Here is a 27,043-nt window from a genome sequence, read left to right as displayed (position 1 = left end):
ATTTACATATCGGTGTTTTGGTTCATGGCCAAATAACCAGATTTATATAATTCAGCCACGTACCGATCGACCTACGCCTCCCTCCATTCCTGATCAATATCGATTTGGGTGCGCACCGAAGCTCACTACTGCCGCCGTGCGGACACGTCCCGCAACATCAGCGGACTCAAACTTGTTACACATTCACCTTTATTGAAAATCATACTGCCAAAGGTTACACCAGTGAAAAACATTTACAAAAATTTATACCATCGATTGTTTTTTAACACCATGAAAATGTTTAATAAATTAACAGGCTACAGTAAGACAAAGTAATTTACTCCAGTTACCCGAAACAAAGAAGAGAACAAGTTTGAAACATACTCGCGTTGGTCTTTGCTCTTCGGACTTAACATAAACAGCAATAATGGCAGGGTAAGAAAAAAAATAGACAACAGGAAGTCCAAAAAAATGTTCAGATAAAAAGACTTCTGAGAGAAAAAACAAAAGTTAAATGGGCTGCTACTATAAACTGTCACTTTATCTTCATTTGTATATTCGGGGTGAAAAGTGTTAGTTCCCTAGCAACCAATCACCTGTCAGCAATGGCTTATATTCTGTTACCAGTCTCAGCTCACATACAATTCCCAGTGTGGAGGTAAAACAACAAACTCAAAAGTACTGGACAAGAGTTAACAAGTAATGTGTAATGCAGGGGAAGAGGAAGAGCACCAACGGCGAGAATGCCCAACAGGGGTACTGTGAGATCATAAACACGCGGACTTAACGGGACACAAGGCTAAACGCTTGACTGATACAGTCAGATTAGGTACACGGTTCCTGAGAGCCAGGAAATAGGTGCCCATGAGCAGCACCGGGAACACGGCCGTGTCGACAGCCCAGTCCTGACCGTGGCAGCCGCTCAGACGGCTACAGCTCCACTGTTTGATCCTCTGTGTCGTTGGTGCTGTTTTGGTGATAGCAGGAGAAGAGGGGGTGCTGGAGACACTGATCTAGAGTCAGGCGCTTGGCAGGGTCGTAGGTCAACATCTTTTCAATCAGGTCAAACAGCTGCTCGTGGTCTTTGTTATCGGAAGTCATGTAACGCTGACGGAAAAGGACACGGTCAGTATCCGAGACCAGAGATGAGTGGCAAAAAAAGATGTTGGGGGTTAGAATTCTGACCTTGAGGGGCTTGCAGCGCTTCCTGACGTATCTCCCGGAGGAGCCATGAGCATCCCAGTCGAGTTTGGACCTGTGGACAAAACGCCGCTTCCTGCCGAACGCCAGAACGCGCAACGTTACTGCTCTGATTGGGTTCATTCAGAACAAAAGAGAGGCACATTTGTGTTGAACCTACTTAGTTTTCTGCAGGAGATGTGTGGGAATGGGGCCCAGGACTCTCTCCATCATGGCCAGATGTTCTTTGCTGTCGTGGGTCTAAATGAGAAACCAGTATAAATGATCGCTGACTAATTAATATACCACATTGCTTCCGGTTCCCACCAACCTGGAAGAGGGTAGATCCCAGATAATACTCAATGAGGATGCAACCAATGCTCCAGACATCACAGGAATGACCCCAGCCTAAATCTGGAGAACACATCTTAATAGAAGTATCATCACCTACACAACAAAACACGGCCGGCCAACAAAAGCCACGTACCTAAAATGACCTCGGGCGCCCGATAGTGGCGCGTGGAGACAACAGAGGTGTGGTGCTCGTGGTCGTAAGTGGCATTGCCAAAGTCAACCACCTTCACATCTGGATTTTTCAAGGTGCGCTCATCTCGTTTCTGAAAACAAATCATAAAAGTCTTTATTTAAAAAAAGCAAAATAACACCAAGTTTGGCGACGTGTTCGGGGTACGCACCAGGTCACGATTATACTTCACATCGTAGTCTGATTTGATGAAGAGAATGTTCTCAGGCTTGAGGTCTGTGTGGGTCAACTTATTCTCATGAAGAACTGGAAGAAATGTCCAGTTATGTTAAAGCAGGGTTAAGAAGACACAGACGGAGACAGAGAGGTGTCCTTAACTCACATCGCACAGCTTGGATGATCTGGTACGCCATGTGCCTGATCTGTTTGATTGGAAATGGCTGAAAGTTATTCTCCTTCAAGAAATCGTAGGTGCTGAGGCCGAGCAACTCAAAGGAGATACAGATGTGGCCGTGGTAGTCAAACCAGTCCAGAATTTGCACACAAGACCTTGAGAGCGATAAAGTAAAGGTTAGTTTGTGAGAGACTTGAGGCGACCTGTGCAGAGGAACCGCTCGACTCACCATCTTTTGTCAGGGTCGAGAGCTTTCAGCTGCTCCAGCACCTGCACCTCTGACAAAGCAGCCTCACGGTAACGATCAATATTTTTTATGATCTTCAGAGCCACATGGGCATCTTTACTGTAGAGAGTTGTCACATGTGTTAACTTCACAAATATAAACAGGAGGTTTTTTTGCTGAGAATCATACTTACTATTTATGATCAATGCATTCAACCACCTTCCCAAAGGCACCTTCTCCTAGTGTACACACAATCTCATCTACAGAAAATAAAGAAGTGAAGTTAGAACACCAGCAATGGCGCCGTATCAGACATTGTCACTTCCTAAATTTTTAAATTTATCATCTTACTAAACATTGATAATTTTATTATGACAAGCAGGATCTAAGGCAACGATTTAATCTATTGCCGCAAATACTTCGACGGTAAATTAATGTTTGGAAATAAAAACCAGACAAAACCAGAGCGAGAGACAAGAAGAACAGTAGAAAAAAAAGGGTATATTCTATACATCTGGCTCTCAGCATGTCTCCAATGTGATAGATGAGGTGACCCTCGTCATCATCCTCAAAACTCCTGGATCTTTTCCTGCTCCTGCGGTGACGGCTCCTCCTCTGCATCGGAAACGCCGCAATCCGCCATCACACCAACAACCCATCAGTCAGCCAGCACCAGGCCACCACAACGCGACATCGTCATTCATTCAACCAGGCCGAGGGGGGGCGGTAGAGGGTGGATAGATTCGGCCCGTTCAGTAACACCACCAGGCGAATGGACGGAGCAGCAAATTCAAATTCAGCCCCGTCAGAGAAATTGGGCGGCAGCCACCACATAGTGTGTATTACAAAAGAAAAACATGGCAACAAGATTTTCAGATGAGAGACGTTTTCTGAATAGCACAGGGAAAAAAACTTTCTACATGTGATTGTGTAACTTTACTATAGCAAATGTATCAGGCAACCTAACTAATTACTGGTTTAACTCTTTTTAAACAAAATCTGTCCTTTTGCAAATCAACAACTACTGAAATGTGTACTCTGAGCTCAAAATTCCCCATCCCTTAACTAGAAATTATGTTCATATGATGTGTAGAGTAAGCTGATGGAGACAGATGGTGTTAAGCAATGGCTAAACACCAGTGATAAAGACCCATGTGTTGGTGCAGACAGAACAAGGGAGGGAGGAGGAAGAAGGGGCTCATACCGAGGCGGACCGGAGGCGAGAGCGGCTACGCTGCTGCTTCCTGTCTCTGTGCCGGCGGCTGCTACGCCTGCTGCGGCCACTCCGACCACTACATCCAGATGATTTGCTGTAGTGGTGCCAGTCGCGGTCTCTGTCTTTGGCAAAGCTATCATGACTGTCCTCTTCATAGGCAATGTCCATATTGTGTCCTTCCCAAAACATCAACCTTTGGTTTAAGTTGCGAGCTTCCAAGTAATGTCTGCAATCAAATAAAAACACGGGGGTGCAGCGGTTAAAAAAATAAGGCCTAAGAAATATATGCCAGTTAAATGATAACTCTGTCCTTATACATCTGCAATAATGATATTTATGCCGACGAACATGAACAAGTTTCATAAATTGGGTATTGAAACCAAATAAATAGATATCTACCCGTTATATGTCCTGTGCTGATGGGGGGCTCTTCTGGCTCTATTTTCTCTCTCGCTGCTGTGTGAATCCCGCCGTCTCCGTTTATGAAAGTCTATTCTCTCTTCCCAGCAGTATTCATCCAGCCACACTCCAGGGGAGCGCATCCTCTTTGAATGGCGCATCTAAAAGTCAAAACAGGAACAAAACTATAATCAAACACACTTTGGAGTCAACTTGATTGTCAAGACAGACTGATTAAGAACTTATTTGAAATCCCCGGAGTGCAAAAACAGTCAAAAGCCATCCACTACACTTTTCTGAGCCCTTCAGACCGTTCAACCATCAAGTACATGGGTGTATCACCTTTGTACCCTGGAGCATGTGCAATAATAAAGCCAGGAAACAATCGCGTATGACTCCAGCTTCCCCAGTAAAATCGACTCAAACTAACGACCATTTGACCATCAAAACGCGTTTGCAACAACTTCAGGATCCGACCGAGCAAAAGAGACCCTCAAGTGAAACGGAAAGTGTGCACATGTCCCTCTGCACCAACTTGAATGTCTCACCATATTTGCTGACTGGTTGCAGCAGTCGTATACAGGCTGTGCAGCGTCCAAACAATGTTTCCTAACTGTAAAATAAGGTTTCAACGTTGATCATTAATAGGATGTTAAAAAGAGTATTTTCCGCGAAGCTAGCTCGCTGGTGGAGGAGTAGTTCTAGTATGAAGCGATTTGTAAGATTGGATTTATACAAAGAAAATTTAGTGATGCGTGTTTACGCTGCTAATTGTAGTGATTATTAAGTCCTGGAAATGTATTGGAAACGCACTGTTACAAACAATTTATATTAAGATTACAACTCGAACATAAAAGCCGCAGATTATTTGATTGTTGGCTTTGAAGCCACGGCTCTTTTCTGAGGCCTCGCCACCCTTTGCGTGTTAGCCATTTTAGCAGCTGCTGCGATGCCATTAATGATCGCGTATTCGGTCACACGCTCTTAACATTAAACCTAACTTTATGAAACAAATGAGGCTAAAACGTCCTTCCAAACCGCAATACGTCAATAGAACTTTTGAAACAGTCCGACCGAGACCGAATTTTACATAACCAGATACGTCGACGCCATGTTTGGCGACACGTCGCTGTTAGCAGGAGCTAACCGGCTAACGCCAAGTACAACGCGACAGTTTGCGCAGATAAAAGTTGGAATTTGAACAAAAGTAACCTCACCGTATCCAGCACGTATGTCGCGCAGAAAACCTGATTATTCGTCAATATGAAATGCGATAATTCAACAAGCGCAAATCAAGATCCTTTAAATTCGTCCTCAGCAAAGATGGCGAACAGAAAACTGTTTTCCTCGAATGTTCCCGAAAAGACACATACGGGTACTTTGCCCGGTCATGGCCCCGCCCCTAACATGGCAGACCGAACATAATATTCATGTTTCTTCAACCTCTTGTATTTACAAAATCAAATGCGGATTAAAAAATAAAATAAACTTGAGGGAAAAAAAACATTAAAGCACATACAGCGTTCAGGATGTTCAAGGTTACAGAACATAGGTTTCCCGATGAAAGCCAATTCGCCAATTATCAACATTTCCGGATTATTTAATTAATTATTAATTTTATTTTATTATCAGTTCCTTTTTTGTTTCTCTTAGTTTGCTGACAAACGCCAGCTGTCACTTCCCCTCCCTGGCGGAATTGATAATAGTTTATTTAATAGCCTACAATGAGCGGAAACAAAAGAAATCCTAAGAAATCGACAAAAAGACAGATCCGCCGCGTAATCTTTACAATTTATTCGTTAAAACGAAAACTTGAATTTATTAGTAATCACAACAATTTGCCTAATAAATGCGTCACACTAGTTAACCACGAAAGAAAGGAAATGACACGGAAACGACATTTTTGACGTAGGGCACGTGACCAGGCACGTGACGCCGTCGCGCTTTGCATTGTGGGTAAAACATGTCTGCGCCCTGTCTGCATACCCGACTCCCTTTCGTCTGGACGTTCTCCCTTTTGTAAACAGTGGTCTATTTCAGCACTAACGGGGAAAATGTCGGATAATACACGGAAGGACGCCGCCTCTGCAAATGCTTTACGAAGAGCAGCGATTGTTGAAATGTTGTCCAGGAACTTTGAGAGACTTCCTGACATTGAGAAGAATCTCTTCATGTACGCCCCTGTGTACCTGGGGGGAAACGCCGCTCTGGCCGGGTTGATATCGAACAGCCTGTACCGCAGAACTCTGCATGTCAGACAGGCTGCCATCTCTTCCAGCATGCCGTTGGCCGTGCTGCCCTTCCTCACCACATTTGCCCTCTACAGCGCGGCCGTGTCCACCCCCCTCATGTCCGCCGATCTCAACTGTCCGTCCTGTGCTATGATGCGGGGCGCTCTGATCGGTGTGGTGGGCGGTGGGCTCTATCCCATCCTCCTGGCGCTGCCTGTCAATCTCGGCCTCGCTGCCAGGTACCAAACAACCCCTTTGCCCGAGAAGGGCAATCAAATCCGGTTCTGGGTGGACATTTCCAAGCCGGTCCTGAGGAGAATGAGAGCGGTGATGGTGCTTCAGGCCTTTTTTGGAACCTACTTGAGCTCCAGGAACTTCGAAACGTACACAATGCTGTTCCAGATGACTTCTGGTCCTCCTGACGAGGAACTCAAGGACTGAAGTGTAGTCACTAATTTTCTGTGGCTTGTGATCTATAGGCTCTACAGCTATCCATCCGCCTCAAAAAATGAATATTAATATCTGTTATATGCTGCTCTTGGAAAAGAATCTGTAAAATAATTACATTTTGTCACATTAAAGTTTGAATAGTACAAAAAATGATGTTGCATTTTGTTGTGTTTTTGTACATTATGGGGTTTTAAAGGCATGGGAATCTGAGATATGAATAAATATTGACCATTTATTATAAAGATGACTGTAAAATCTTATTGAAACATCAAGTGCATAATAAAACACATTTAAGTAAAAGAAAAACTAAAATGTGATTTTCTGTTCATTGTATTTTTTATACAATTATTTTTATAGCAAAGGCAAAATATCAGTTTATTTAAAAATAAGCTGAGATAATGAATCGATAAAACCCAGAGAGCGATACAAATTACAAACACGTGATATAGTCAGGAACAGCTTTCTTGTCAAAGATGTGTGAATGTTTCTCTCAAATTTCTCTGACAGATTTGCAGACCACTACAGGACAAGTTAATGTTCATCTTTGATTGGACAAACTAGTGACCTTGGAATATCTGGACTCCTGAAACCATCTTTGTATCGAATAATGTAGACTTGGAAATCATCATCTCTGACTCTGGGGGAGCATCTGAGCTCATTTAGGAAGCATCCAAAAGTTTCTTGAACATATTTGGTCTCTCATGGCTTTAATACAATACAAAATGTATGTATGATCACCGTTAGGCGTCACTTTTACACAGAAATAAACCCAAACGCTTTAAAATTGAGAATTAAACAATGTAAGCTGCAGAAATGTTCATCAGCTTTACAATTTTGGGGTGTTAAGCTGCTCATGTCCAAAATAGTAACAATGTCACAAACTTTAACGTAGCAAAGGGAAAGTAATAGATGGAAAAGCTAATTGTGGTTCACAGATTAGAGACCTTCTCAGACAAACCCACCCATGTCTGAGGTGTCTGGAGTCAGCTGTGTAAATGGAAGAGGAGATTCTCATACCAAATCTACATCTATGGTGGAAGGGGCTGCCAACTGCATCCAGTTGGACTGTGAAGCGTTCTGCCTATAGAGGAATAAACCTGTGATGACACAGATGATACGTCATGCTGGGGGGGATGTTGTATCCTGTGGCGTCATCACTCATCCACAGCTCAGCAAATTAGTCGTGTGAGCTTTCCTTCACTACAGTCGTCCAGACACCCTCCCTGTGTGGAAAACTCTGGGCCTTTACTGCCCTCTGTGTCTCTAAAACCTTTGTTATCATTTGATTTGTTTTCAGAATGGGAGGCCAATTTCTGCAACTTCTGACACTGAGAATAAATCAAGTCAACGCGTTTTTAACACAGGTTATTGTTTATTAAACCCTCTTCATCTCAGGTGGGGATTAAACTTCACATTTTAGATTCTCTGAGGTCTAAACTTACCTGGGAAATCTCTAACAGGAAAGAAAACTCCATCTGTTACTGGGGGGAAAGGTGCTTCTTCAGAGAGGACACTGACATCAATCAATTGTAGAAAACTGAATAATACAGTTTCTTAAAAAACATGTAATTACATATTTCACCATTTCTCTTCCCCGTTATCCCACCCTCAAAATGGCTCCCGAATCGCACAAAAAAAATTAAAAATAAAGCCAAATTAAAAGCAAAGCTTGTCACAATCCCACAAAACAAGCACATTTCAAGTCAGAGGAACCTGAATTGTCATAACGAGCACTGATTCATATGGCACAAGATTCCCTCTTTGCTTTATAGAAAGACGTCCAAACGTCATTGTCCTTGGACACGACACAACATCACGGATACAAAGTGTTGTGTAGCAGTAGTCTTTTTTACAGGATGAATACGCTTAATGCCCCTTTAAAAACACCTGTCCTAGCATACCGATGGGGTTTATAGTCAGTAACGATAAAAACTATACATCTGTCAGCACAGAAATCTCCATAAATATATCAGACAACTGAATGTCAGTCGGAGAAAACTTCCTGAATAGCAGAAAGGAGAGGGGCAAAAGTCACCTGTACACGATCTACACCCGGCTATACTGTCGTTATAATCAGCTAACGCAACGATACGTTTCAAATGAGTAAACACTGTTCTCCACTCGCCGTTTCCCCCACATAAATTAAAATACAGTCGGAGAAAAACAGCGGACACACAGAAAATCATCGTCAACAGTAGTCTGGCGCACACGTGTCAGCAGCTGATGTGGGCTAGCCAGCGCCCCTTCACATCAGGTTCCATCAGGCCAGGAATGAGATAAAAGCAATTTAAATTAAACACAGGTTAAGAGGAAAGCTGATCAACTACAGGAAATAAAAAGAATCAGTAGGACTTTCGGATGAGAAAGTGGTTTTCCCTGTAACTCTACTCTCTATGGTGTAGTAAACATGTCTTCACAGAGTAAACATATCTGGGGGGGGGAGAAGCGTCCTGGTCTCCCTCACCAGGACTCTGCCTCATTATCGATATCATTAGTTGAGTTAATATGCTGTAAAGGCATTTCACTCCCGTTTCCATAGCTTAACATTGCCGTAATTCACGTTTCCTTCCTCTTCTTGATGAATCCTGTTCACCGAGAGTCTTTTTTTTTCATCACATATTTGTACAAAAACACCAAAGTACCAGCTTGGCTCCTTCACAGTTCATTTTAGTGCAATGAGAACACATCTGCCCTCGCTGGTGGGAGGGTTAGCTGCCGTGTCGGCCTCATGTCTTTCCCAGAACGTTGGACCTGGCAAAGACAACACAGATGCGTGAGTGTAACGTCGGGCGTTTTCCTCTCACGTGGCTTTGGTGTCATTCTTACCTGAGTGCTTTCCATCTGTCCTTCTCTACCTGGTTCTCGGGACTCTCACTCTCATAGGATGCCAGGTAAAGACCTGAAAAATAATGAAAAATGGAATAAAAGGGAAAGAAAATTCATCATCAAAGTTATCACAGCTTAATAAAGGTGACTTCTGACTTCTTTAGACTGTACTGAAGGTGGACTTTCCTCTCCTTCCACCCATGACTGACCAGGATGTTTAAAATAAGAAAGGAAATAAAAGGAACTTCTCAGATCAACAAAACACAAAAAAGTTCTTACCGTCCTCACTGAAGACGGGAGCAGTGTGGAGGTAGTGCAGGATGGCGCGATCCTCCTCAAATGGACACTCCACCTGCTTCCATGTCATGAACTCCCCAACCTGTCGAGCCAGCTCTACAAATTTCTAAAAATAGAAAATCACATTAGACCAGTACCTTAAAACAAAGCATAAAACGGATGATGAGATTCAGGAGTCAGGCCAACCTCAAAGTTGACATGGCCATTTGGCAGGCGATTAGCACATCCTTCATTTAAGAAGTATATATCTTTAATCAGCAGGCTGAAGAATGGAATCACGATCTGGAGGGAAAGCCAAAGGGTGAAAACGCCCGAATGTGAAGATGATAATGAGTCGAAGGATTGATGAGGCCCTGAGCTCTACCTTTTCTCTGTTACTGTTGGCGGTCCGAGAGCGATGGGCGGCTCCCCGCAGGGCGGTCCTGTAGTTGTAAAAGTTTCCAGTGGGATCCATCTGATGCTGTGAGAGCCAACGACATCAGCATTAACGTCTAATGGCCGCACTTCTGCTTCTGAATCGGCCAAGTAACTGGCTGAAATTTACCTCGAGGATGAAGAACTTGGCAGTTTTGGCTTTCCCCCAGGTCTTCTTTAGACGTGACACAGGACTCATGTTCATCCCAGCTGTGCAGAGATGAGAGTTTCATTAATAACAACACCTCACAAAGACGGGGTCCTCACAAATCACAGAATGGGAACTCACAGATGATGGCCATCAGGGAGTTGAAGTTGCCAATGTTGAAACACTCTCTTGCAACATCGATGAAGAACTCAATCACCTGGGCCCTCTGCTTCTTCTTTGCCGGCTTTAAACAAGTGACATATTTAGGTAATTATCGACTTCAGATGGCCAGATCGCCGAGGCTGTAGTAATACTAAATGGACACTAGATGGCAGTATTACCCGGGAAAATGAAATCATTATTTTTATACATGTAGAAAACATTCTACAAAAAATATTATTCTTAAATAAATATATTTTGTTTTTAATGTTAATAAAAATAAGACATTTACCACTCACCATGCAGATCTCAGTAGCTACCAGGTAACATAGCCTGTTAAACCACCTGACATAAGCCTCAAGGTTGGAGGTTTTCTTTTTCTGGTCACTGAAGCAGGGCTGCTAATCACACACACACACACACACACACACACACACACACACACACACACACACACACACACACACACGCACGCACACACACATACATAATAGATAGATCCAACCAATAAATGAACACATTAAACGGACTCAGCAATAAAACTTTACAGTGCACTGGCACAGCAGATTAATTGATTCTAAATCCTGCTGACATTAAATGTTTACCTGAGTTCCATCCAGTGGGTCTTTCTGGACAAAGGCTTGGACAAACTCCTCTGGTCCAATATGACTCAAGTGTTCCTGGTAAACACAGATGGGGTAGTCCCATTAATAAATAGTTCATTTGGGTAATGGAAGGGAATCAATAAAGGGAAGCAATGAGTCATCGACTGATGTTACTTATCGGAATCAAATTTCCACAAAATGACAGTGGCCACGACATACACCTCTATTAGAGACAAGTGAGCAGACGCAAACACGTGCAGATGGGAATCAGCCATCAGAGACAGTAAACTGATGATGTCATCTCAGAGACACACAAACATGCACTCGCGTGCTCACAGACACACAAAGACAACAAATTCAGTTTAATTTGCATTTCCTAATTCTTAAACTTCCAGCAGATGTTGTTTTATGTCTGTCTCTCTATTCCTTTGTCTGTGTGTGTGTGTGAGTGTGAATGTGTGTGAGTGTGTATGTGTATGTGTGTGTGCGTGCGCGCGTGTGCACGTGTGAAAGAGAGTGTGAAGCTGTCAGGTCGCATATATCCACTGTGGGCTTTATCCCCTTCCCTTGAAGCCCCCAAGGCGCAGCGATGACTTCAAGGATGATGTCACCATTCAGACAAGGGTACAAGTGTACTCGCCCACGTGCACACGCGCAGATATGCTCAGAAATAAACCCACCCCCACATCCCCATGCCCACATTAAAACACACATGGATGAACTCCAGCACCATGTGTGCAAATGTGAGGGATATTTGACTGCAGATTGGATAAAACAAACAAATATAAAACAACAGTCCAGTTTTTCTTATGTTTGAAGTTTGTAGAAAAAAGTGGTCTTGTATAAAATAGATTTTCAATCTCAGGATGTAAATCCAACAAGGAGAATCACATGGCTGCCAAAAACAGTCATCACATGAACTCTAGTCAGTCACGTTTCCAAAAAGGCTGAGTTCCCTGTGCATGAATTATCACATTATCTGAGAGTGCCATTAACATTGCATTATTTATTATATTAGTTAGCCGCTCTTTAGTGGAAAATACAAGATCAGAACCAGTGTGTGTGTGTGTGTGTGTGTGTGTGTGTGTGTGTGTGTAAGGCTCAGCCAGCTGTGTTGTATGTTGTGCAAGCAGAAAATTGTTGTCTTTGGTTTTTCTTTCTTTTAACTTTCATTTCCACCGACACCAGTTAGCAAATCAACTGGGCCTGACTTCCACCCCCCCCCACGATCACATGCACCCTGTCTTCCCTCCTGCCTCGCTGGCCTTCATCCCTCTCTCCTCTCCCATGTCTACTCCTTCCACCCGTTATTCTCTCTTCGGCCAACCTCTGTCCGACCCCTCCCTTCCCTCTCCTCACCAGCTCCACGTGGGTGAGCTGCTGTGCCAGGGTGTACGGGTCGTTGCAGATGGAGAGGATGTCCTTCTGGATGGGCGGGGGCTTGGTTTTGAAGGCCACCAGCTTGTCAGAGATGGAGGAGGCATTGACGGAGACCTTAAGGCTGCTCTCTTCCCCCTGGCTCATCAGGACCAGCCTCTGGTTGAGCTTCTGCAGCACCTGATTCAGGGTTTTCCAGTAAGCCTGAGAGAGGAGGTTATTGATCAGTGCTTCATGTATCAATTATAGGCACGAAGGCTCTGAGTGGCTTATTTAAGTTCACCTTAAATATGATTTAAACAATTTAACTGATTAGCAAAATGAATCTTTATCATAATTTTGTTTAATTGACTCTTTCTGCCAGCATTGCTGTTTTCCTCCCCAGGGTCCATGTGACTGGTCATGGAGGCCATGCGGTCAGTCTTCCTCACCACTGACCCCCAGCCGGAGCCCCCACGCGACCACAGACAGTCAGCTGGAAATAGCTGCACATTCATCAACCACCTGCCCTTCCCGTCTTTCTGTCCTCCCTCACCTTCCACTCCGACTCTGTCGCTCTCCTCCTCCTCAGTTTGCCCTCTGGATCCCATCCCCCCATTTCTCCATCCATCTCCCTCCCTTTATTTTTTCCTGGAGGCTGCAGAGAGAGCCACTCCTCTAGCATCCTCCCTCCCTCTCTCCTGTAGTGTCAGACTGTGTAACGTGACGGGAGCTGTGGCTACTCACCCTGCACTGACACGCTGACTCTCTCCATCACCCCGTTAAAGTGGCAGCAATTACGGCTGAATTTCATTGGACATTGGATCATTTCTGCCTGAGCTGTGGCTTTAAAACGACAGCAGCTAAAATAAAGGACTTCACCTGCAGCCCTTCCGTTTAATGCCACAACCACAGTTTTAGAATAATGCGAAGCAATTTGCACAGCTTGAGTGCCACCCAGGTAGATTTGCCCCATTTTTATTCTGATTATCCCAATATAATCAATAAGATCTGTAAGTCATTCTAAAAGCAGACAAAATTCAGCTGACTGCGACTGACTGTACCTCATCACACGCAGCGATCCTGTGGATGATGTCTTCAAGGTGTCCCACCATCTTCTCATCCCTGAAGTCACTGGGAAATGTTTCTGTCCACTCTTTCAGTAGCTGCAGGATCTTGGGACCAAACTTGCGCACCTTCGCCTGTTTTGGATGAGGCAGCAAAGGTTTCTTTAGGAACAGACATAGTGCGAATTACAGGGACTTGATCCCCTGGTAAAAGAGGTACTGATAACAGATTGCGGGTTTGAAATATTTATCTTTCTTATCCATAATCATAACTACTGCAGTGCACAGTATATTCAATATTGATGCCAGGAAGACGCAGCGCCCTGTTGTTGACTGAATGTTACTAGCTAATATGCAGAAAAATTAAAATCCTTATGTACTGTCCATCTACACAAAAGTTTGACTGCTGCGGTCTCTTTTCATGTCCTCTAATGTCACGTCAGAACTTTTCTAGATGAGTGTCTTGGTTGGAGGAAGGCTCCTGCCTGCGGACGCAGGGCAACAATGCATTTTCCACTCCATGTCTCCATGAATGGCCATTTTCAAAGGTGATGCTCATTCATTTCTGGTCTGGTTTCCTGCAGCCTTAAATCTCCCGCACCGTCCTCATCAGCTCAGCTCAGAAAAACAAGTTTCGGTGTCCTCCGCTGAGTTCAGAAGAGCATCTGATGGCTGGCCGTAACTCTGGATTGTCTGTCTCAGCTCATTGATTTTTCTCCCCCCTCAAAGATGGCGCAGGCTGTAGCCAGTTCAATGACTGTTGCGCTCGGATCCTCAGTGAGGGGGTGAATACCCAACAGCAAAAAGGGCGATCTCTGTTATGAAATGGCAGGCCAGGTGAATCAACCCAACCCTAATCGGTTGTTGTCTGCGGTCCACAAACATATTATCAGGCATGACATCAGCACGGACGATCCTGCAGGAGCTCAGATGCCAAAGGGCTGCAGTAAATTACTGATGTGATCTCTGAAACATGAAGACGTGTGCTCAACTCGATCCGGCAAGCCATAGCTGAAGCAGAGCTGACCCTCGGACGTAGCAGATGACTATTTCCTCTTCGTCTCATGGATGAAGACCAGGACGTTTCTTGTAACCTTGGCTCCTCCATCCCACCGGTACTCACACTCAAATGCTTTGTAGCCCAACGAAACACTTCTTCTCCATGCAAGTGTTGCTTCCTTTCCTGATGCTTATATCAATCCTGCAACATTTCCACCTAATTAATATCCTGTCACTGATCATCCCGAGCACAGATCACATTTAAGGTTGTTGGCTTTTTATGAAAGATACTTGATACCAGCAGTGAGTTACGCTGGTCTGATGGGTGAACATCCTGCCTGTCTGACCTGCAGTGGTGAGAACGTGAACTTCACACTTAATAATAAATCAGCATCATCGTCTTGCGGCAGAAACTCTTATTACCAACAAGTTGACTGCGAGAATAAAAGGTCCCATTATGCAACCAAGGAAACGGGTGAGTGTGTGACTTCTGAGCACGCTGACTGCTGCGACACCCTGGTGGTGTGTGGGTGGGTGTTGCCTCCTACAACCCTTGATCAGGATGGAGAGAGAGTGACGCATCACTACTGTGACTGGGCGGTTTGTGCTGTGCTGGAACTGCAGGGGAATTCTGCTAATATGTAGGCGGTTGCATATCTGCTTTAATAAAGTTTTCTATCTATATAGATCTGTTAGACTGAAGGCATGAATCTGAGGGGAAGAACAGGAGACATGCAGCTCGCAGGCTTCTGTCTGTAGGTTTACGTGTGGTGCAGTGCTGACCATATCGAGCGGGCTCTGGTCCAGCTGCTGCTGTTTGATGCACAGCTCACACACCCTGGCCAGCAGCTCCGATGGAGGGATAAACAGACGGGCGCTCAGTAAGAAGGCAAACACATAGGCTTTCTGTAGGAAATAAAAACATGCAGGGGCTGTCTGCAATTAAAACAGTAGAACCTCACAGGCCAATAATGCAACTGATGCACTTCTGATGGTTTGTGATGAGAACAGCAAAGATGGTGGATCATTTACCTCAGGGTAGTAGTCAGCAGTGGGCACCAGGTTCTGTATAAGAGTGTCCAGAGAGGCAGAGGTGATTGGAGGCCCATCAGCCAGGCATGCTCCAGGCCCCGGGCCCTCCTGTGGGGCCTCCTCTTCCTCCCCAGGCTCAGCACAGGCCAGATGGGGGCTGAAGCCACTGGGAGTGGTGAACATAGTGCCTGAGCACACAGTTTGGGGCATTCCTGTCTGAAATACATAAAAAGAAAGGACAGTAAGTATCAAAAATGGATGTAGGAAAGGCAAATTTACTAATATTGATGTTGCAGAAGTGGAAATTCTAATTTTTTTCCGCATATTTCTAAGTGCTTAGGTTATTATTTGGTTCATTAAAACACATTTTAGGTCTCAAAAGTGAGGCCATCAAATGAGAAGGAAGCAGACTGGTAAAATAACATGCTATGAACCGCCCCCCTCGCCATCACCCACGCCAGCAAGACAGAGGACACAAATGTGGGTCAGTCATTCTCAGAGGAGACCGGTGGTGCCTGGAACGGTCACGTGGCTTCCTCCTCTGCCTCAGACGTCTTTCTTTTGAAGAAAGCTCCAGGTTACATGTATTAAAAATTTAGCATGCTTCTCCCCTCAATGGAGCCGCCACTGCAGCCGTAGTGGAAGCGAACGCCATCGGTGCTGTACGCTAGAGTAGAGATACTACACAAAAGAGAGCAGTCGTCATGCCACAATAACCATGGTCACTCAGGTAGAAACCATTTTCATCACAGCAGCGACCACTGACAGCCCAGTGAACAGGCCCATTTTAGCCATTCGCTCATTGTTTAAAGGTGTAATATATATATATATATATCTGTGTATGGTTGACCCTGCCTTCACCCTTGTGTAACCTCCCTGTGTCCCTGAAAGGGATAAAGCAGTTAAGAAGACAGGACGAGACGAGACTATTAATTATATACCTTGACAGTAGATGGGGGGTAGTGGGAAAAACTCACCTGCAACATCTGAAAATTATTGCTTTCATCCTCTGGTGACCTTTAACTCCCCCCCCCCGCCTGCGCATAGTTGTCAGGGTTAAAGGTCGATCACTCATCGAAAAGTGCCGCAAATGTCTCGCGTTTGCAGCGTGGCCGGTAGCACGTTTCCATTGTTCTCTTGCATGAGCACATCTTCATGCTTTTGGGCACAGGAAGGCAGAGAGGGGGTAAGGGGGTGGGGGGCAGCCTTCCTTCCTACATAAACCACTGACACCTGCAGCCCCGCTGCCCACAGCGGATGCAGTGGCCCGCGAGGGCGGACCTATTGTGGGTTCTGCTGCAGCCCACTTTGTGTTCCACAATACTGCCAAACTAAAAAAGAACAGCTGTAAAACATCTGCATCACCCATCTGATGCAGACATTGTTCTAATTACTCGTGTTGAGATGGGGGGGTTGCCAAAAGACAACAATAATTGTGCTTCTGCCGGTCATAAAGTGGCGCGTGAAAGAAACCTACCAGACGCTTTAACTAATGATTTTAATTACAGTAGAACTTTTCATGGATGTTTATGACAACTGTCTGGTTGTGAGAAAAGGCTGTTCATTGGATATTTGAGAGGGATAAAACAGAAATATTACATTATCTAAAATGCTGGTTCTGTTCAAACCATCTGAGCCATTTTCTTATTCAAGTCAATGTCTCGATTATATTCCAAAACAAAAAGGGTAATCCTGGGCTCTTCTTCCAGCATATTCCTCTAGATTGGATTACAACATGCAGCTGCACAGACAACGCGGCAAATTGGCAAATCCACCAATATTCAGACGCAGTTGGAAGCGCGATGAGTGAAAGGATGTGCCTCGGCGATGGGGTTGACAAAAGCCAACGTCTGCTCACTCTTGCGAGTGTGTAAATCTCGGAGTTTATCTGCGAGTCGGCTCATGCATACAGACACATACACACAGTCCTTTTCCACTGTGTTGGTATTCATTTATGTATGGCAGTGACTGAGAGTGTTATTCTACGTGCCCACACTACCAATGATTTCCTCTATCGTTTGTGATAATCTTCACTTCTCATTTCCACTGTTTGCAGCCACCTCAGCTCTCCCCATTGATTCCTCCAACATTCCACTGCTCGATTCGTCATGTCATCACAGTTGGTCCGTGTGTGTGCTAAATTCCTAATTGTATTTATTATCAACAAAAAGGACAAAAAAGTCTCCTGATTTATGCCAAGTAAACACTAAAGTGGCCACCTTCTTCCAAGAGAATGCCCCTGAATTCCTGCTTTTAATAGGCTGACTGGCCTTATCACTCAAGCTGCTGTTCCTCTAGCTCTGTGCATCTCTATGTATAACCTGTTTCCATACCTCGTGGTAGCTCCCTACGCGCCTGTCACGCTGCATCAGTGCATCAACACCACTATGAACAGGTGAGTGTAGTGGGGTGTGCTCTAATCCCCTCTGAGATCTCCAGCAGCTAGCCAACGGCAACCCTGTGCTCCGTCTAGACAGCTGGGGAGAGTCATTGTACCGGGTCTTGTGTGTGTGTGTGTGTGTTGTCTTGTGATTGTGTTAGGCTGTTATCGCTGCCATCAGGGGATCTGCCTGTTTGGTTCTATCATGATTAACAGAATGCCAGTGTCTGGAGGCATGGTCTTTATCAGCACCCTTGACTGCCTAGCTCATTTAAGGCATGTGTGTGTGTGTGTGTGTGTGTGTGTGTGTGTGTGTGTGTGTGTGTGTGTGTGTGTGTGTGTGTCGTGCACTGGCATTAATAACAAGATTTCTTCATGGATGCTGTTAAATTAGTTTCACCACATAAAAAGCATTATTCACACTCCCCTAAATGAGAAAATGGACAAATTTCCAGGCCCCAAACCCCGACTGTGTGTGAGGCAGAGGTCAAAGGTGAAGCCTCCCTGGCTGAGCGGATACACCCAAAATCCCAGGTTAGCCTAGCTCACACACCAGAGACAATGTTAGCTTTGAATGGAGGCAGCAACATTAGTAAATAAGTGTCACAACTGACACTAATGAATGAAACTGCTGGTGTTTCATGGCGGCCACAAACCAAAGCGTGTACGAACACTGACAGTGAGGACCAGCACCAACCAGGAACGTCCAGCAAAAACCTGGTTAAAGGGGGAGTAAAAACAGGTTAAATCCGCTTCGTTGTTTGAGTTGTAGTAGAACTAAATTGGGACAGACGTGTATTCTGAAGGAGGTTGTCCATAATATTCCCACAGGCACCGATGTGGTGGGTGGTTGTGAAAGACTGTTTTAAGATGATGTTGCCTTTGAACAGATGGCTAACAACTGTTGTAACCTGACAATTATTAGTATAGGAAGAACACTAATTATTTTTTTCTGTTGATGGGAGGACGGTTTGGATTTTACAGGTTGTGTGAATTTGAGATTGCACTGGCACCAATTGAAACTAGCCCTTGCTGTCCATGCACTGAGTCTAACCCCACCAGGGTCTGGTGAATATTTTATACAGGACTGAAATACTTTCCATTCAACTGCTCATCACAGACCCTCCCCCATCATTTCTTACAACCGCCAGACTCCCAGAACACCTATTTTCCTTCCCAGCCTCCATCACATGACGCACCGGGTCCCTGTTCACCAGCTAATTTACATCATCAGACACCTCTCCAATTTAGGCTCCACATGTTTTGTTCTTAACACATTACGGTTTCAACAGTCTATTTTTGGACGGCGCTCTCAAAACGCAAATACTCCCGTATTTTTGGTGCTGACACCATTTTGCGCACCTCTGAGAATTGCAGCTCTGGCCTAAATTTTCCTCAGTGTTCCTGGAAAGCTGTGGTGATGCAACTGGACAAGTAATAGGGAGTTATGGCGGCAGCAGCGGCTCAGAGGAGAGTAAATCCCACCCTGTCGGACAGCCTCTCACCCCTTAATCCGCCTCTCCACACCTTACTTTCCAGTAAAGCCAGTCAGGATGCTGGTACAGATGGCCCCGCAGCGGCTCGCTCTCCCAGTGGTAGCTGTTGGCAGCGGGGGTTTCTTGGCCCCCTGCCCCTTCCATCTTCCCAGAGTCTCAACACGGGGCCCGAAAGTGTACTGGCGTTTAGAGGGAACGCCAGAGCGCGGGAGCCAATCTGGCAGCTGAGCTGCGCAGCGGCTGCCTGAAAAATACCACACATATGCCGCTGCACACACGCAGCGACAAATTTAAACAAGCGGACTGCGGACGATTAAGCGCGCATGGGTGGAGCTGCGGAAAACAAGCGAGCGCATTGTTTGGTGGAGGAAAAAAAATACACACATGCATGCACAGTTGCACCCACACGGCAGCCAAAAGCAGGCTTGAGTTACCACCCTGGCATTCCAGCTCCTCACTCATCCTCCAGGCTGGACGATTACATTCAGGGTCGCGTTCAATGAGACCACCCCCCCCCAGGTCACGCCCATCAGCTCCATCAGGACCAAGCAGGCTTTTCATAGGGAGTCGCCATCGATGAACACACCCTGCGCATTTGTGCAGCCGTCCTCATTCCTGAGCAGGTTTGGACACAGTTGCGTGGCTGAATGTGCTGCTGAACCGAGGAACCAGAAATCCCAGTGAAGACATTCCTTTGCTGCGAATGCGACCTGAAACATTCTCCATGATGTGCAGCTGCACTTTTCTCTCATTCTGCACTGCGAGCTATTTTCTCCTGTTTTGAGTAGGGGGACAGAGGCACTAAAACGCCGCAAATTCAGTTAAGCGTCTGAACCACGGTGCCCATTATATACAATAATTAATAATACTCCCATTTCCGCGCCATCCTCATTCAATGTTCTTGTGTAGCGTTTGTCCCAAAACTGGTGTAATTTCTCTCAAGTGCAGATTTGGTGCAATCACCGCGGAGTAACAGGAGCATCACGACAGTAAAGCTGAATGAAGCGATGTCTGGGAGCCGCGTCCTCTGTGGTTCCTTTCAAAATGAGATTATTCATGCACACACCCCTCTCAGCCCCGCTCTAACACTCTCACTCAAACCTGCACAATAACAGCTGCAAACTAATTAGCAAGACGGCAACAGATGTAAAATCTAATCACCCGCCATCACTGATGTCATCATGGCTGTCTCCTCTCCTGTGAGGGAACATCTATCTGCTCATTATAGCCGGCGTGAACGGAGGCCGCGCCGTGTGAAACGGCCCGTGTGTGCGTGCACTAATCACCGCTGAGAGAGCCCCTGACCTGCTCTGCTCGTGGCTCCTGATCTGCTCGCTGCTCAAATACGGCTCTGCAAAATACTGAAAGATTCCATCTTAAAAGTGCTCATTAAACTGTACATCGCGTCTCTGGAACCGGTGACACACCCACTCTGTCTTTCATGGCCTGAAAACTGGTATTATTCAGACAACACACAGTATTAGAGGAGGGAAATGATTCAATATATGCTCGCTAGGGTGGATTATTGAGCACACCAGTGGGGATCTAATCATATTCCCTTGCTTTCTTGACCCAGCCGATCCATAATGACAGCCTGTCGATAGACGCATATATGACAGCATGCAGAGCTCGGCGAGGAGGCCGAGGCCAGCGCTGGAGAGCACGGAGGGTTTCTGTGGAGCCGCAGCTCCTATGGCGAGATAATTAGATGCTGTTGAGCCCCCGCTGCGATTTCACCTCCTCTATTCCATCAGAATCATCTCCGTCTCATTCCTCTCCCTTCATACGTGAACGCCGTCTATTACAGCCTGTCGTCGAGCAGCAAGATTGCCCTCATCATCGCGGTATCATTGTGGAGTCACAAAGACATCTGAAGGCCTGGCAGGTACAAAGGCAACTGTAATGATCTAACCCTTTATTTCATCAAGCCCATGACTGAAGACTGCTGGGATATAAATGGGGGGGGGGCTTAGTGGCACTGCTGCAGATTGTAATAAAGTTGATACAAAATTAATTTTTGTCCATGTCATATTTTCATGTATAAAAAAATCCTTTGGAGCTTTTAAAATAGCTTGGAAATAATTCTACGCACGTACGGGAATCTATGCTAATTTAGCCGTCCCCTGACGGCGCTCTGGCCCCGTGCCTGCAGCTGGGGCTGACAAACTTCCACAATGAAAAGGGGATCTTTCCCTTCTGATGTCAGGATGTGTTCCCCAGATTCTCGCTGTAAGGTAGAAACCATCCGCCAGGACTTTATCAGAGACCCTCGGCATCACAGGACAGAAAAATGTTGCTGCAAAAAGGTGCTTTTGTTCAGATGGGACTTTGGAAAAGCCCCCGTAAGCAGAAACAAAAGATCCCCATTCACATTTTAAAGTTCTGCTATTTTAAACCCTTTCTAATCATAGAAAAAGAAGAAGCAAAGGATTTCCTCATCTGCTGACAAACCATTTGTATGCTGTCGGTGCCTCCAACAAAGGAGGGTGGGGAAGGCGGAGAGTCACTGGTTTCGCTTCTTTGTGTGTGTTTTTTTATCAATAATGTAAGGAACTGGGATTCCGGAGGAATAAGAGTCAGCAGGATTCCTGCTTTGTCCTCTCTTGCCCAAGGAAGAGGAGACCTGTCTCACCTGTGGAGGAGAACACCACCACAGCCCTGCCACAAACCTTGTAGTGGTGATAAAGCTGTTATTACTACCACACTAACAGCTACTGTTTACCTCTCTGACCTGCCCCAGACGGCCCCCCCGGCCCTTTCCCCCCCCCCCTGCTCTCTGGGAACCCGCCCGTCTCCGTCCCACGTCATGAGACAGAAGAGACACGCAGCACACCTGTTATCCTCTGCTGACTGAGCCGGAATAGACGGAAGCTTGTCGTCTGTCTGCGCCACACTCATCGCACGCAGATCCACGTGACTCACGGCTGAAAAAGCCAGATTTAAATTATTGCTACAGTGCGAAGCCACTTCAGCTAAATAGGACATCCTGGAATGTCTGAATGCTTTCAACCAGAGTCACAACACACAACAACAACCTTCCTCTGTCTCCTGCCGCCTCTACCTGAGCCCAGGTGTTCCTCCGTATGAAGCAAGGGTCTAACTGCTGCTAGCTGCTTCTGAGCCTTTCAGCCCTGTTCGGCAACAGCCGCTGACCATTCCAAACCCTTTTAAACGTGCTGTCACCCTGCGTCTCGGAGGCGGGGCAGATTTTGACCCCCGTTGGGTGACGTTAGGACAGACTGGTTTAAGAGGCCCATCTGCAGCAGCCAACGGCGTGAGCGGAGCTAGCGGTTCTTCTGTGCACCAGCGGGCGCAGGAGACACCCGTCTCACTTCACAAAGGCAGCGCAGTACAACAGCGTCTGTTTTTCACCCCTCTGCTCGCACAGACGTGCACGCTCCCTGCGAAGGTGAGAACGAGCAAATGTGCGGTTCCCAGGGTCGCGTCCAACACAGGTGGAAGAAGTGGGCAGAGGGAGGTAAAGGACCCTCTTCTGGAAGGGTTGCACGACCCTCCCATCCAGCACGTTGGCTGTGGGGGGGCTGAGCTAAGGGTGTGGGAGGGAGGGTGAAAAAGTGACGATACTGGTAATATCAACAACAGTGGCTAGAATTTCTGCTCACCTAACTGGTTCCTGACAGAGCTCGTCCTGCCTCTGTGCACTTTGTAGTGAGCTACAAATCTCATTGTCCCTTAGCTTTGGACAAGTATGATTTGCAAACTAGTGCATTGCCTTTTGGTTTTAAAGGCTGCTTTACCCCCGCTCGCTTCAGCAAATCATGCAGACCCCCCCACTCCATGGAAACTGTACGTGTACGGTGGCAAAGCTGTGCAATATGTCCTGTCAACGGGAGGGAAAAATGACACGTACGCATTTGAATATATGCATATAGACGCAGAGCGGGTCAGAATACAGGCTAACCCTTTACTACAGCAGTAATAATCACACAAAAAATATATATATACACACACACATATATATTTATATTAATATATATATATACATAGATGAGATTAGATCTGCAGTCAGTCAAGCGAGCAGCAGAAGATCATGTGACATTGATCTGAGTTATCTACAATCTCTATTTTCGAGGCCGCCCATCATTTCAGTGTCACCTGCTGACACATCACACCCCGAGTGTGTCCGCGGCTGGCGGAGGGGAGCTGGAAGGCCCCTCACACGCCCTTTAAACGCAGCTGGACACCGCTGCTGACTCCCATCACAGACCGCTGGGGGGGTCGGGGTGGGGGGAGCCGAGCACGATAAGCGATTATGATGTCATCACTGTTGCGAGTAAAGTTCTGTTACGACACCCATACATACGGAGATGGTGCGTTGATGGACGCCTTTTTTTTACGGATCTCATGCGCGTACACACACGTGAGCGCAATATAAATATGCTAATTAGGTGCAAGTGCCGTTACCTTGCTTTAAAGCCACTTACCCGACACTACACGCTGATCCCCATCTTTGATCCGTATCGTTTTCTGATGTCAAATCAATGCAGAGGAGCAGGTTCGGCTATTCCCAAATCAATCCGCGTTCACGGCGGCAGCAGCAGCCTGTTCGCATCCGCGGCAGAGCTCCAGGAGCGCAGGCCGGCAGATGTGCGTAAAGGTCGGTGCTGGTTGTACTGGCTTTATTTTCTGTCTTCACCGGGGACACGGGAGGACAGGGGCGGAGATGCGGCGCCGTTCCGGAGCGCGTCCCTGAAGGCGTGGCGAGCGTCCTGTCCTGCGCCACGGAGACACGGGAGGCAGAGACACACTCAACACGTCCCTGGAACAAGTGATCAGACCAGAGGGAGGAGAGGCAACTACTCACGCACCTGTCAAGCACGCGCAGCAATGCCACTTCCGCTTTAGGCTGTCAAAATAAGACAAGACTAGTTGTTGATCAATTAGGCACTACTGGATTGTTGTAAACGAGTATATTATAAAGGATTGGTCATCATTTTGGTAATAATTACATGTATGTCATATGTGTTCTAAATACGCCTGGAAAAAGTCCAATTTGAAAGTCACACACTGAATCATACTTTTTCATAATTCTGATGAATTGATTACGTTTTTCCACATAAGAAAACAATAAATGCTCACTGCATCAGTTTTGCAATTTGACAACGTACAGCAATTTCCTTTGTGCCCACATGTGCTTTTAATTTGAAGGGATGTCTAATTTCCGATTTGCTGACCGTGCGATGCTACCCACCGCCCAACAATTTTGCAAAGTACCAACTGACAGCCACAGTCATAAAACACTAAAAAGACCAGCAGTGGCCTCCTCTGCAGCTTTTTCAGTGTGTGAGAGGCAAATCTCTTCAATTAGACACATTGGCCGTCAAGTTGGCCAAAATTGTTCAGAGGATCTAAAACACAAAGCAAATAAAACATATTTAGATGATGCTAAATTGTTCTCTTCGACATAACGTCCCTCCATAATCCATGTTCTTGAATTAAAAAAAACAAAACATCTATATTCATATACGAATCTTTGAAGCCAGACAAGGTCAAATCCAACATCAGAGACTAGATCACTTGTGAATTTATTTATTTATTTTAATATCTTTGCTTGCCCGACGAGTCATCATCCTATTATAGCTGCAAGAGCTTCAACCCAATGATTACAAGACGCTCTTGTCATTCGTAATCCTCGGGCAAACCCTTCTTTATAGTGAGTGACACTGGCTCTTGAATTAAAGGGCTATGCCTAAATGTGAATGTCTGTTGAAGACATGTGTACTCAGTGGAGACAAGAAGCTGGAATGAGGGGATTAGTAAGTATGGCTTCACATTCAGAAACATAACACTGGATCTATTCATCACTGGCCACTTTTATTTTCATTAAGAGACGGTCCAAATGTCCTCCATACTAAGATCCGACGCAACTCCGAGCCAATGTTTCAAGACAGGATGGATCCATGTGTCAAAGGTGTCAAAATGTGGCCCGGACCATCTGAATGTGACAGCAGACAACATTACAGCAGGCTCGTTTCTATTCTTCTCTCGTCCCAACGCCACTGAGCCAGTGTGAGCTGTAGTTGTGGCTGTTGTACGCTGACGGGAGCAACACCCCTGTGAGAGTGTCCTGCTGTGGCCCATCTGTGTCCCCAGCTTGTAAGCAGCGAGACATTTCACTTGCTGTTGCCGTTTTGTATCTGCTCGAACCAGTCAGACCATTGACCTCTGACCTCAGGCATCAACAAATCATTTTGGTCCAGACTCGCCCATCGGCTGCACAGACACAGATAAGATTTAAGAGAATTAGATGGAGATGGAAGAGATTCAGGACACTGGACAGTGGCAGGAATCTGGGTGTTTATTTACCAGCATATTGGCTCATTTGGATCATTTATAGTAATTCTGTTTGGTATTTGATCAAATAATTGTACAGTTAAGTATGGGCCATGTTAAGGAATGATTTTGTACCTCATGATTCATCATCATCACTATACCAACAGGAACACAGGAAGTGTGATGTGTCACATGATTTCTTTTTTAAGTAGTTCCTAATCACAGATACTATTTCCAGTGTCTGCCGTATAAGCCGAGGAAAGTTCTGAATGCACAAAGGGCCCATGAAGCAGAACAGGAAGCTTTTTCTTCCGGTTTTTGGTGTCAATTTATCAATTTACTAAGGAAACTAAAAAACAAAAAACCCAACAATGTCGGTTGTGACCAAATGTTCTTCCACAGACAGAAAGCTGAGTTCCAATCCACAGGGTGGTTGTATACAGGTGTATCTACTCACACATGCACCAACACAGAGACTCAATATCACGCAAGCATGGTGAAGCTAAAACGTGTGTGTGGTGACGTTTGTCAGTGTTGCAGCTATGTGTGCACTCATTCTGCCACTGTTATATTTACTAGAGTCTTAGCCAGTCTTTCATCATTGTGTGTGTCTGTGTGTGTGTGTGTGTGTGTGTGTGTGTGTGTGTGTGTGTGTGGTCACTAAACCAGAAGCTAATGATTACACAACAATGTTACGCTGCTCCTGAAAAGGGCTTCTTGTAGTTTCCACGCGGGCTCAGAGCCCAGGGCTGCACGCAAGAAACTCAGTGACATGATCGGTTTTAGGACCCAATCTACCATAAAAACACACACTGTACATTTCTGCAGTCCACAGTCGTGCTGAGGATTTAAAACTCCATGTCTAAAATTTGCATTTGCTTCGTCACACTAGCAGGTTTAAAGATAGCAACAAACAGGAATAAAAGCAGACCCAATCAAATACAAAAGCCACCATATGAAACAGTTGTGACATCCTGGACAAAATGTCACTCCAGAGAATTGTGGGTAATGGATGCCACGATACCGAGGCATAGCTGAATGCATGAACAGCACGCTCACAAACATAACATTTACTGTGATACATCCTTTATAGCGGCACGATCATCCAAATCGATTTAACAATGTGCAGAGTTGTGACCTTTGACCTGGAGGTGATTGACTAACCTATTCTTCTAAAGTCTCGCTCCAGTAAAGGTAACTTTATGCATCTGCTCTGTCTCTCCCCTCTCCCTTTGTCTTTCTCTAATGGCACTGTTTGCATGGCTCCCCAGTGGAAAACCTCAGTGGGGATTCCCAGCCAGCCACATTATTTATGCTGCTGGATGACATTGAGCTGTTTGTGCATCTTTTATGACTGTAAGTGGCGTCCTGATGAGTTCGCATTCGCTTAAACAAATGAGGGATTCGAAAGC

At 45.6% G+C, this 27,043-nt stretch overlaps 3 protein-coding genes across 4 annotated transcripts; 1 reads left to right on the top strand and 2 right to left on the bottom strand.

Moving 5' to 3' along the window:
* Positions 1-172: 172 nt before the first annotated feature.
* Positions 173-5,289, bottom strand: clk4a (CDC-like kinase 4a). The gene is made up of 13 exons (XM_057043357.1): positions 5,095-5,289; positions 3,878-4,038; positions 3,467-3,704; positions 2,775-2,877; positions 2,456-2,522; positions 2,266-2,382; positions 2,025-2,191; positions 1,854-1,948; positions 1,646-1,775; positions 1,490-1,572; positions 1,340-1,419; positions 1,165-1,255; positions 173-1,086 (listed from the first exon to the last, which is right to left on the bottom strand). The coding sequence occupies exons 2-13, from the start codon at positions 4,036-4,038 to the stop codon at positions 910-912; spliced, it is 1,509 nt and encodes a 502-aa protein (XP_056899337.1). The 5' UTR covers positions 5,095-5,289; the 3' UTR covers positions 173-909.
* A 516-nt stretch (positions 5,290-5,805) lies between these two features.
* On the top strand, positions 5,806-6,711 carry tmem126a (transmembrane protein 126A). The gene has a single exon (XM_057043372.1). It carries the CDS (start codon positions 5,932-5,934, stop codon positions 6,547-6,549), a length of 618 nt encoding a protein of 205 aa, XP_056899352.1. The 5' UTR covers positions 5,806-5,931; the 3' UTR covers positions 6,550-6,711.
* Positions 6,712-7,910: 1,199 nt separating this feature from the next.
* LOC130531376 (ras-GEF domain-containing family member 1C-like) lies at positions 7,911-24,146 on the bottom strand. 2 transcript variants are annotated; one of them, XM_057043358.1, is made up of 14 exons: positions 23,783-24,146; positions 15,462-15,677; positions 15,213-15,335; positions 13,428-13,565; positions 12,367-12,588; positions 11,008-11,082; positions 10,702-10,803; positions 10,385-10,487; positions 10,226-10,305; positions 10,046-10,141; positions 9,868-9,963; positions 9,664-9,787; positions 9,385-9,457; positions 7,911-9,309 (listed from the first exon to the last, which is right to left on the bottom strand). In XM_057043358.1, the coding sequence occupies exons 2-14, from the start codon at positions 15,669-15,671 to the stop codon at positions 9,285-9,287; spliced, it is 1,467 nt and encodes a 488-aa protein (XP_056899338.1). In that variant the 5' UTR covers positions 15,672-15,677; positions 23,783-24,146; the 3' UTR covers positions 7,911-9,284. The 2 variants fall into 2 exon arrangements, with proteins under 2 accessions (XP_056899338.1, XP_056899339.1); XM_057043359.1 differs by having other exon boundaries at positions 10,702-10,800; positions 23,783-24,145.
* Between the last annotated feature and the right edge of the window lie 2,897 nt (positions 24,147-27,043).

Source organism: Takifugu flavidus, chromosome 9 (genome assembly GCF_003711565.1).
Source record: "Takifugu flavidus isolate HTHZ2018 chromosome 9, ASM371156v2, whole genome shotgun sequence".
In the NCBI taxonomy this organism is placed as follows: domain Eukaryota; kingdom Metazoa; phylum Chordata; class Actinopteri; order Tetraodontiformes; family Tetraodontidae; genus Takifugu; species Takifugu flavidus.
This window is presented reverse-complemented; position numbering and strand designations above follow the sequence as displayed.